The following is an 11,713-nucleotide window of genomic DNA, read 5'->3' on the forward strand; positions in this document are numbered from 1 at the left end:
CCCTGCTCACTGTAAACATGGCTCTGTACCATTGAGTGTAACATTATTTTATTAGAAATTAGTGTTTACTTCCATCACTTATGCTGAGCAACCAAGTATTACAGTTACGTGGTAAAGGAAAAATTCTCTCCTGCCCATGACCTGCACCATCCTTCAGGCTGACCTTGGTCACATACCAAATTCAATAAAACCCAATACTGGTCTGTGTTGTTAACAGCAGGCTGCCAGGTTTCTCAGAAACTGACAAAGTTTGACCTTAATCCATACTTTTTTGTTTACTCACCCCTGGGCTGCTAAGAATTGAAAAACGCACAAAGCCAAGAGTTGCTTTCTGAATGGAGCTGTAAACTTTCAAAGAAAACCTCCAAACTTTTAAGCCACAAAGTCTGATTAAAGAAGCTGAAATCATGTCAGTGAGTTCAATGTTAGTATTTTCCTTAAGGAGATATTTTCAGAAAAGATAAATGCCCTTTCCCAGGCTACTGTGCTTTCTTGGCAAGAAAGATCCAGGCATTGAGGATGTGAATGTCAAAGAAGCAGGAACTAAAGGGGATGGGGAGGTCAAAGGCAAGCATCAAAATACCTCAGTGGGGTGCTGGGAATTTGAGTATTAAAGCATCTCAAGAGGGCAGGTGAGAAAATAGGCCAGTAGTCTCAGGCTGACACATTCCAGTCTCTGTGGGAATGCCACAAAGCCAAAGACTGCATTTGGCCAAATAAATGGATTTGTCTTTATCTTGTTACCTCAATGAGGCATAGAAGAACGAGTAGCTAATCACCAAGGTACCTGACCTGAGAGTCTTAGTGCTATTTATACATTCAAGACTGTGACTAACATAAAATGCCTGATGAGAAAGTGCCATTGCCCTTGTCCCGCCATGATATCACTTCAGGTCCTTATGAATGTCTAACCCTGGGTCTGGCATGTGGCATCAGCTATCATAAGAGTAGTCAAGAGGGATGAACTTGATAACCTGTGTTCTCTCCAGAGTGGAAAGTGGGTACTGTACGAGGCCATGTTGCTTTATTAGGCTGGCAGAACAGCGCCCTCCCTGACAGCATTCCTTTGGAAAAGAATTCAGATAAGCTGAATTCTTGTTTGGTCATGCCAAACAAAAAGGAATGAAAACCAAAGCCCTAAAGAGGAACTCACCCCCCTGGCTACTGCTTGGCGTCTCCATGGCAGAGTTACTCAACAAGGAGCGAAGGCCTTCAAGGTGCTTCAGTTGCTCCTGTCTCTCATCCTGCGTTCAGAGACACCACTGGGCAGAACCACCTCCCAGCCAGGACAAGCCAAGAGCATGGATAGTGCGGGCAGGGAGTATATGTGTGGCCAAGCATGTGCCACCTCTGTGCAGGGGCTGCTGGGAGCACCGGGCTCTGAGATTGCTGTCCTCGGCTGATGGGTGTGCCAACCAACACCCTGCAGTACCCACAGGCTCCATGGTCTTCCTGCCGTGGCTCGTTTTTCTGGCCCCTGTGACAGCTGTTTGGCTTTACCATATGTGAGGACAGCATGGCTGGATGCCAAGGGCACTCAAGTGAATGACAAAGAGCAGCCATGCTAGACCTAGGAGTCAGTGATGTGACTCTCAGATTGGGGGGCGGGAAATGTCTTTTCGCACAGGCACCCTGTTAGGACCACAGGTCCCAGCTTGGCCATCCTTCCCTCCTTGGTGCACTCTGAGTTGCTAGCCAGGCTGGCAAAGCCAGAGCTGCTCTGTTGGATTTTTTTTTTTTATTGCTTCCTCTTTATCCCCTCCCTCAGATTGATTCTGCAGGGAAGTGGGGATTAGGGTAGAAAGATGTGGGTCAGGGAGAATATCAACCTCCTGAAAAAACAGTACAAAGTGCTTTAAAGAAACAGATCCCACAGGCATGGAGAAGGGCCATGGGTTCTGTCATATACAGGGTCTTGGCACCCTGGAGGGCAAAAGAAATGCCTAGTTTCCTCATTATTAGACTTAGAACTATTAATTTCCTAGATTATTTATAAAAAAACAAACTTATCAAGCCTGTGCTGAAACACCTTAGGACAAAAGACGTCCCACCTTCTGTTATGAAACTGGGCCCCTACAGCACCAGGAGCTGCCTACCCCCAGAATGAACCCATTCTCTGTGGGCCTCAGCTGAGGCCTAAGGGGCAGTAGCCCTTCCGCAGAGGGCCTAGCTGAAGGTTCTCAGCAGGAGGTGGGTCTGTCCATTTACCCCAGAGCAGAAGCAGCTCCCTGTCAGGCAGGAAGGGCGATGGTGAGCAGACAGGACAGGACTCAGTCATCCAGAAATGCTCAGGGGCAGGGCAGAGGAGTGTGGTCCCTCCCCTCTCCAGACCCTCTGACCTCCCAGCAGGGCCTGTCATGCCTCTGGGTGCTGCAGCAGAGACCCAGCCAGCAGCAGCATGGGGTGGCCAATGGGGCGGGGTTCCACAGGACGGGAGATAGGGCTTCCTGTGTTCTGACTCCCTGACGGTCTGGTCAGTCGCGATGGGTAGACTGGTGGCCGAGCTGCCGGTCATCGTAAGTGCTGTAGCGCTTGACGTGGATGCGGCGGACACGGTCCCGCAGTTCAAAGGTCTCCTCGTCTTCACTGGGGGAAGCCTGGCTGCGGCTACGGCTTGTGGCCTCCAACAAGGAGTTGTCAGGGACGCGCGGGGTCTCATAGAGTAGGACGTTGAGTGTCTCCTCATAGATTCGGGCCTCTGGGAATTCCACCTGGGGTGAGGGAGGAAGAAGACAGGGCAAGGTTTCATCTTCGAGAGGGAGCTGTGTGTCAGAGCTACTGGCCCTGAGGCTCCATAAGGCCTCTGCTACCTCTCATAAGACAGGTGGTGGTCCATCTCTAGGGAGAGCTGGCCTCCCTCCGAAGGCGGGGTGAGGGGATGTGCTCCACAGACATGAGGACAGGGAAGACCAACACCCACCGCATCCCTGCCCCAGCCTGAGGTCAAGCGACTGGTGGGCATAGAGGGCAGGCCAGGCCTATGTCCAAACACAGCTCCACCACTTGCTAGCTGTGGGGCCTCAGGCTGAACCCTTCTGGGCTGCAGCTCCCACATGTGAAGGACGGTTCAATCCAACCCCTTAGAGTTGCTGTCAATGTTACGGGAAAGATATGACTGCTCAGCAGAAGCCTGGCACACAGAGAGCAGCTGCTCTGCTGAGTGGTTTTGCTGCCTTTCTCTGCCTGCCCGACCCAGTGTGTCGCTGCCATGACCTGCCTAGAGGAAAGAGAAAGGGAAGGCAGTCAAACACCTGAATTGTTGCCTGACCTGCTGTGTTGGACTCAGCTTCTGTTCTCTCATCTGTCACATGGGGAGAGTGGCTCTAGCCCTGCATGTCTTGCAGGTGTGTTGTGAGGGTCACAAGGTTCATGAAAGAGAACACACTTAGGAAGGTGCCAGGTGCTGCTGCCACTTCTGCTGCAGCGTCAACAGCCACCAGAGACCTGCTCCTGAACCCTTACGCCACTGACAGGCTCAGGAGTCACCCATGCTATCGCCCGCCCTCCTACCCCTACACCAAAAACTGTGGGAGGAAGCAGGGCCCCCTGTAAGCTGCCCTTCCCCAAACCCTCTGGAGACCTTCCAGCTGGAGGCACCTGAGTAGTTTGGGGGTCGGCAAGGTGTGTGCCAAGTCTGGCTACTTTGAGCTCTTCACACTCATATGGCCCTTCCTGGATGACCTGCTATCCACCCCAGCAGATCATGTTAGGACATGCACTCACAGGAGGCAGCTACTCTCTGGGGTAACTGACTGTAAGCTGGGGGAGAGAGGCCAGCTGAGTTTCTGATAACTGTCACCTATCAAATGCCTCATGTGTACTTGGCAGTAAGCTGATTAGTCAGAAACCCCCAGCTAATGGGGGCCAGTGAGGAGATTTCATTTTATTATTATTAAGAGTGTTTGGAGATGGAGTCTTGCTATTTTGCTTAGGCTGGCCTCAAACTCCTGGGCTTAAGGGATCTTCCCACTGCAGCCTCCTGAGTAGTAGCTGGGACTACAGGCGTGTGCCATGATGCCCGGCTAATTTTTGTATTTTTTAGGGTTTCACCATGTTGTCCGGGGTGGTCTCGAACTCCTGGGCTCAAGTGATGTGCCTGCCTCTGTCCCTGGCTTAGACAGGAGATCTGAACAGCTTTCCAACACAAAAGCCCAAGCTATTTCTACACCACACTGCTGCTCTCAAGAGTTGTATCCTTTTCATATCTCGTTCAATTCATACTGTCATCCCCATGTCTGCAAATGAGGAACCCGAGGCCCAGGTGGCTTAAGTGGCTTATCCAAAGTCAGAAAACTGGCAAGTGAGCCAACTTCAAAGACCCAGTCCTTCTCACTGTACCAGGCTGTTCCCTGCTAGTCAGCGGTCCCCGCCCTGAGCTCTCAGAAACAAAGTGGTTCCTGTCCACTCCCCACACCCTTTGTTCTGGCTTTGTCCTTGCCCAGCACGTTGTGTTTGGAAAGAAGAGCAAAGTGTGTGCCCCTTTTGCCCTTTGATGGTCACACCCCGAACATGCCCCCCACAGTGGGTATGTGTCCTCCCCTCCCCCACCCATGCAGGGGGAAGCCCCGCACCTTGGTCTGCTTCTTCTCTGTGGCATACACGATGGAGGTACAGCACACCTCTGCCAGCTTACGGCCCTGGCCATAGAAGGACCAGCAGCAGATCTCATCGCCAATAACGTCCTTGATGAAGAGCACGCGGCCGTTGAAGCGCAAGGAGAGCTTGTCAAACAGCTCGATGTTTTTCAGCAGGTGGTCGTCAGAGTTGCTGAAAAACCCGGGAGGGCCAGCAGGCCTGGGAATGAGGCTGCAGCCCAAGGGAACGTGCTAGGGCAAGTGGGGCCCTCCCCCCTCTCTCTTCCCTGTGCTGTCCTGCTGAAACGAAGGCAAGACGCCAGGGGGCCAGGACAGAAAGGGCCATGGGGCACCCTATGGGTTGGAGGGCCTTTGAGGAAAAGGAACTGAGTTGGTTTTAAGTCAAAGCAGGGACAGCTGAGGGAAGTCTCCCCTCACTAAGCCTGGAAGGAAGGAGGCGACACTGCTATTTCAGTGGGAGGTGTTCCTTCCCTTACTGTGGGGGTGACAGTGGCAATGTACCTGTCCACAGGGAGTCATACGGAGGGTTTGGGACTCTGAACCTGCAGCCATCTGTGTCTACCTTACTGTGGCCTATGGAGAGAACATGGACTGCAGGGTGTGGGGAGGGAATCAGCTCAGTGTGAACTACACAGGCTGGCTCAGGGGGACTCCCAGCTCACTGGCCTCCTAGCATCCCTGCCACCCAGTAAGATAACACGTGTGAAAACACCTACCATGCTGCCTTCGTGATTCATGCTGAGGGTGCACTTCACCTTCAATCATTTATATCCCAGCCAGGGCACCCTGCCGAGTTCCAAAGGCCTCTGTCCCAATTTCCTTTCTACTTTCCGTTCTTCCCCCACTTAGCATAACCAGTTCCAACACCCAGCCCAGACCCACGCCGACCATGCTGGGAGTACAGGCAGCTTCCCTTGGGTCTGCTGCCCAGTGTCTGCTCCGGCCGCTCAGCCGTCTGAGCCACCCTACCTGGTGTAGGAATACTTGTTGTTGCTTCTGTTGTACAGCAGCTTCACCACGGGCTGTGAAGGAGGACAGAGTGAGGGCCGGGACAGGGGCCTGGCCTCCCCGGCCCGCAGCTCTCCAGGTCCCGGTACCTTGGTGGAGGATTCGATGAGCCGCTCCTCCTCCTTCAGGGATGTGATGATGGGGATGTTGCACACGGGCTGGTAGGAGTCCTTCTTATCCTGGGTGACATACAACAGAGAACCCTCTTTGGGATCTTCTGCTTCCCAGGCTTAGCCAGGTACCTCTGGAGCCCCTATGCCATGGCCACCCTCTGCTTGGTGAGGAAGTGTCAGACTCAGATCATGAGGCCCCTGGCAATAGAAACTGCCAGATGGAAAACAGACCCCCATTTAGAAAACCTAAGATCCAGGCCAGGCATGGTAGCTCATGCCTGTAATCCCAGCACTTTGGGAGGCTGAGGCAGGTGGATCACTTGAGCCCAGCAGTTTGAGACCAGTCTGGGAAACATGGTGAAACCCCATCTCTACAAAAAATAGAAAGATTAGCCAGGTGACATGGCATGTGCCTGTAGTCCCAGCTACTCCGAAGGCCAAGGCAGCAGAATCACTTGAATCCAGGAAGCGGAGGTTGCAGTGAGCCGAGATTGTACCACTGCACTCCAGCCTGGGTGACAGGAGTGAAAACCTGTTCCAAAAAAACAGAGAGAGAAAACCAAAAATCCAGGTACCAAAGCATAGAGACCAGAAGCGGGGCCTGCTCACACTGCCAAGGGTGAAACCTGGCGGCCAGGTCGGTGGGCCTGGGTGACAGCTCACTGGCTTCATAAGTTTGCACTCACCAACCGTGCCTCCCACACAACCTGCCAGGAACCACAGTCCTCCATCCCACAAGAAGGGGCAACTCCTGACCTTGTCCATCCCACCCCACCCCACCCCACCCATGTACCTGCAGGGCACTCTGGCACATGTTCACCAGCCCCTGGATGAGGTAATACTTTGCTTCAGCCATCAATTCCTTGATTTCTTGCCGGTTCTGAGGGAGGGTGATGGTGTCATCTCGAAGGTAATTCAAAATGGTGCCAAAGTGCTTTCCACATCGGTCTATGAGGATCCAGCCTAGGGACGCAGACGGCCCTACATGATTAGTTTGCCACCAGGTACCTCCAAGGCAGGCAAAGACCACCTGACGAGCTGGTGGCAGTTGGCAGGTGGCAGGAAAGGGGCTCCACGAGCACAGAGCTCTCGCGCAGGGTGACAGAGGTGGGGATGGAAGTTCTAGCACTCGGTCCCACGGCTGCTCTTCACCCTTCCTCCCTGAAACCCAGAACTGGCACACCCCATGGGAGAGTCAGGCCTCCAGGCTGTGGAGGCTACTGGGGCCTAGGCTTAGGGTGCCAGGGCCAGCCCAACACAGAAGCCACCCGCCGCTGCTAGCTTCTGCCCACTGCCCAGTCTTAAGGTGATGGCCCCTATGAGAATCTTGTCCTATTTGAATATTTTAAAAGGATGGCTCTTCTTCCTGAAAAATGCATAAACATATAGCACTCCATGCACAACTTCACAGAATTCCGAAGCTCTACTAGGGACTCCACCCTCCACAAGGTGAAGAGGAAAAGTGACCCTGAATTCTAGATCTGGTCATTTCCCCGGGAACCCCTCCTGCCCTCCCTACCCTGCACAGCAAGCCCTGACGCCTCACCTTCCTTGTCAGTCAGCACCTCCATGCGCCCACTGAACATGGCCTTGAGCATGGTGTCGTGCCGGGTCAGGGCCCGCACAGTGGTGTAGTACAGGGAGCCGCCCACGTTCAGCTGGATGTACTTGTTGCCCAGCCCTCCTCCCTTGAAGCCGCTGAGCTTGGGCTTGGCCCCCGAGGCCGGGCACAGGCAGGTGTCCCCCGACATCTCCCGCTGCAGGTAGATCACCACACGGCAGGAGGTAGGCTTGGAAGGCTCCGCCGTGGTGGAAAGGGTCACAAGTGAGTGGCCAGTGGAGGCCACAGCCTCATACTCTCTGTGCTGTACAGGGGAGACGGGAGAGAGGACACGAGTCAGCTGAGAGAGCCCTCAGACCAGGAACGGACAAAAGCAGAGACTTGACTGTATCATTCTCTCCTTGACAAGCCCAAGCACCACTCGCTGGCAGAGACTGAGTCCCTGCCATTTTGTTTTCTTTTTTTTTTTCTTAGAGACAGGGTCTCACTCTGTCACCCAGGCTGGAGTGCAGGATGCCATCTTGGATCACTGCAGCCTCTGCCTCCTGGGCTCAGGTCATCCTCCCACCTCAGCCTCCTGAGTAGTTGGGACCACAGGTGCCTGGCACTATGCCCAGCTAATTTTCTTTTTTTTGGGTAGAGACAGGGTTTTACCATGTTGCCCAGGCTGGTCCTGAATTCTTAAGCGCAAGCGATCTGCCCACGTCAATGTCCCAAAGTGCTGGGATTATAACTGTGAGTAACTGCATCTGGTCTCCCTGCCATTTTTACTATACCAGGAACTGGGGCTGGGAGCAGTCTCCCGGATCCCTGCCCTGGTCACCTCACCAGCCTCCCTGAGACTCAGCTCCACTCAGGGCAGCAAGGAAGACAAGCAAACCCATGGAACCAGTCAGAGAGGGCCAGAGGAACAGAACACCCTAGGGATCTACCAGTCCGATTCCGGTGACCCTCTTGTCAAGGTTCCCAGGATCCCAGACTTTCAGCCAAGCCTACTGGGAATCCGGGCAGCCTAGGAGTTTCCCAGGAGCCAGAGGGACAGGATGCACTTCCTTTCTAAAGATTCCAGCCTCAGGAGCAGTCTGCGCCAGTGTTTATTCTGAGCACCACCAAGAGTCTGGCTTCAGGAAGGAAAGTAAAAGCAGCTTCAGGAGAGAATGCAGTGAGCCAGGGTGGAGGGCGCTGGCCAGCGTTCTTGGCGTAGGTTACCTGGGTTCAGCTGGGGCTTTCTGACCTTCCCTTTTCTTGGCACCAGCCTTGTCCCAAGTTCCTGAAACCGTCGCCATTTTTGAGGGAAGAATATAGATGCCTATTTTTGTCTCTTTTTCCTGAGAGGGAGCTTAGCCCTACTCTCCTACCTCCCAATAAGAATGGCAGAAGAAAGGACTAGAAAAGATCAAAGATGAAAAATCTAAAAACAAGGTACGCTGTATGCTGCCACATGCCTGTACTCCCTGCTACTCAGTAGGCTGCGGTGGGAGACTGCTTGAGCCCAGGAGTCAAGACCAGCCTGGGCAACATAGCAAGACCGCATCTCTAGAAAGAAAAATTAAAATTAAAATAATAAAGTGATTTGGAAATTAAAACACTAACAGGAGTTCATAGGAGGGAGGAGAAAAGAAAGCAAAACCAGCTACTCCTCATGATTTAGATTCTATATTATGTTTTTGGCTTTCTAAAGCATCACTAAAATTCATTTGCTGGAGAAACAACCTATCATAAAATTCACTGCAATGCTTACTGTGTGCCGGGTACCATTCTTGGCATTTAATATATATTAGCCCATTTAACTCATTCAGCAATTAAATTATTGAGTACCCTGCTATGCTAGGCAGTAGGGAATGGTGAAAAGATACTGTCTTTGCCTTCAAACAGTTCAAAGAGGCATCATAATGTTAACAGGAATTTTTAAAAAGAGAGTTAGCATTTATTGTATTCCTACATGTCAGGCACTGGATACTCAGGACAGAACAAATATAGAAAGTCATGTCCACATGGAACTTACATTTTAGTGGAAGGAACAAGACTATAAATAAGGACCCGAATAAACAAGTAGATAATTCCAGAAGGTGATGAATGCAATAAAGATAATAATACAGTGATAAGAGAGTGATTAGGGAGAGGCATTAATTCAGACAGAGGGACAGGAAAAGCATCTTTGGGAAGGTGACAATTCAGCTGAGGTTTGAAGAGAGCATTCTAGACAGGCAGAAGAGTAAGTACAAAGTTCCTGTTAGAAACAAGTTTTAGGGGCCAGGTGTGGTGGCTCACGCCTGTAATTCCAGCACTTTGGGAGGCCAGAGCAGGTGGACTGCTTGAGCCCAGGAGTTTAATACCAGTCTGGGCAACATAGTGAGACTGTCTCTACAAATAAGAACACTAGCCAAACATGGTGGCTCGTGCCTGTGGTCCCAGCTGCTGAGGAGGCTGAAGTGGGATGATTGCTTGAGCCTGGGCAGGTCAGCCTGGGTGACATAAGGAAATCTCATCTCAACAACAACAAAAAGAAACAAGTTTTAGGATCAGAAATAGGGTCATAACAGCTGATACACCGGAAGTAGGGAAAAGTTGGTTTGGGATCGAGTCAGGGAAGGCTAGATGATTTCAAAGTCTGGATTTTATACTAATTGCAATATAGTATATGAATCAATCGGAGGACTGCAAGCAAGGGAGTGATAGGATCTGACTTGCTTGTAGCATATTTTGAAAAGATAACTTGCTGCTGGGTAGAGAATGAATTGTAAAGGTGCAAGAGAGAAAGTGGGAAGACCAGAGGAAGCAGTAGTCTAGGCAAGAAGAGATGATGGCGGCCTGGACCACAGTGGTGATAATGGAGACAAAAGAAGTGGAATGATTTCACCGACTGCTCATCACATGCGGGAGTTTAGAGTCGCTCATCTCTTGTAAGTGCAACCCAGAAGCAGGACATTGGTTTCCCAAGTTTACTGCTGTGTCCCCTAACCGTGCTTAGCACAGTGCCATGCACATTTTAAATATTTAACATATGTCATTTTGTTAGATTGAAATTGTCCCTGAAAAGATTTAGGTAAAATGTCCCTGGGAAAAATGTCCAAGGAAGTGGACAGCCAGAGTGGGTGCTGTGTGAAGCAGTGAATTACTTTGGCGGGTTATCTGGGAGAGCCTTTCATTTGCCACAGGGATTGGGTATGGGAGGTGAGCCCGGAGAGCCTTTCATTTGCCACAGGGATTGGGTATGGGAGGTGAGCCCTCACCAGGAGGCTGCAGGTGACTAAGAAACACTAGAATGGTATGAGATCACCTTCCCTTTTTACACCCACCTCAAAGGAATAAGTCCACCTCCCTAACAGGTATTAGCAAGTTCCCTGTGTATTCTGCGTCTAGCCCCAGTTTTCCCAGGATCAGAGAAAACACACATACATGTTCTGCCAAAGCAAAGGAACTCAAAGGATAGGCCTGCCAAGACAGGTCGACAGGATTCAGAACAATCAATTCCTTTCCTACAGAGCAATTGCTTTGAGCCCCTGGATGACGTCAATCAGATTCCGCTCAGACCAATTGGTTCCAGGAATCCTGTGGCCGGTGACGCCCCAGAAGGTAATTCCAATGAGAATGAAGTTTCCACTGATAGCCACAGTGCTCTTCCTTCCGCACTTTGGGAGTGGATATTGGGGATGCCTGGGGCTAGGGGCGGATCCGTGGCTCACTCAGCGAAGCTAATGGAAACCCAAGCAGAACAAAGGGCAAACAGCCGCGGCGGTGGAAAGAGGGGGGGTCTAAAAGGAAGAAGGACCCAGAAGTCCGCCAGATACAGAGGACCGCGTGGGGAAAGCTGAGGGCTAGAGTGGGCGGATCTAGCGGAAACCCTAAGTGTAAAGGTTAAGCGTCACCCAAAAAGTCCTGGGAAATGTGGTCGGTGTGGGCTCTTCCCTAGCTCGGGCCACTTCTCACTACCGGGAAACCCACACCGGTTCTCACGCCCACCCTCTGTGAGAGATCGGAGCTCTCCATCTCCCCTACGCCGCCCCACGCCTTTTCCCCAGGACCCAGGCTCGCTTTGCTCCAGCAGGGGCAGTCCATCCCTTCCCCGAGGGCATCGGCGGGCCCGGCTCTCACCGTCCCCGGGGGCGCCTCTCCTCTCAGCTGGGGGGCCAGTGGACTCCAAGCCGCCCCTAGCCTGCAGCCGCCTGCCCACCAGCAGTCCCGGGCTGTGAGCTCACATCCTGCGCTCGCTGACTCCGCCTGGAGTGCGACCCAGCCCCGCCGGCTGTGGAGCCTGAGACTACAAGGGCCGGCATGCCTAGCGCTCTATACGGGAAGGGTGGAGTCGGAATCCCCCGAGAGTCTTCGCGGTAAGACAAGGGCAAAGCCACTTCCGGCGGCCTTGCCGGCGCTAAGGCTTCTGCGTCTTGTAGGCCTGGCCTCCCCTCGGGCCTTTGTTTCCCAGCAGGCTCCGT

At 52.4% G+C, this 11,713-nt stretch overlaps 1 protein-coding gene across 1 annotated transcript; it reads right to left on the reverse strand.

Annotated features, from left to right (window-relative positions):
- Positions 1-31: 31 nt before the first annotated feature.
- On the reverse strand, positions 32-11,713 carry TNFAIP1 (TNF alpha induced protein 1). The gene is made up of 7 exons (XM_032281084.1): positions 11,373-11,713; positions 7,263-7,581; positions 6,510-6,679; positions 5,693-5,782; positions 5,565-5,617; positions 4,572-4,767; positions 32-2,711 (listed from the first exon to the last, which is right to left on the reverse strand). Exons 2-7 carry the CDS (start codon positions 7,465-7,467, stop codon positions 2,475-2,477), a joined length of 951 nt encoding a protein of 316 aa, XP_032136975.1. The 5' UTR covers positions 7,468-7,581; positions 11,373-11,713; the 3' UTR covers positions 32-2,474.

Source organism: Sapajus apella, unplaced genomic scaffold, assembly GCF_009761245.1.
Source record: "Sapajus apella isolate SASKATOON/1434 unplaced genomic scaffold, GSC_monkey_1.0 scaffold12, whole genome shotgun sequence".
NCBI classification, from domain to species: Eukaryota; Metazoa; Chordata; class Mammalia; order Primates; family Cebidae; genus Sapajus; species Sapajus apella.

Bases quoted from the DNA above. Each gene is read 5' to 3' on its own strand.
- TNFAIP1 (XM_032281084.1), bottom strand. From the start codon at position 7,467: ATGTCGGGGGACACCTGCCTGTGCCCGGCCTCGGGGGCCAAGCCCAAG. The intron at 5,783-6,509 runs GTACATGGGTGG...TATGTCACCCAG, and splicing joins TGTGCCAGAGTGCCCTGCAG to GATAAGAAGGACTCCTACCA. The intron at 5,618-5,692 runs GTACCGGGACCT...CCTCCTTCACAG, and splicing joins TCATCGAATCCTCCACCAAG to CCCGTGGTGAAGCTGCTGTA.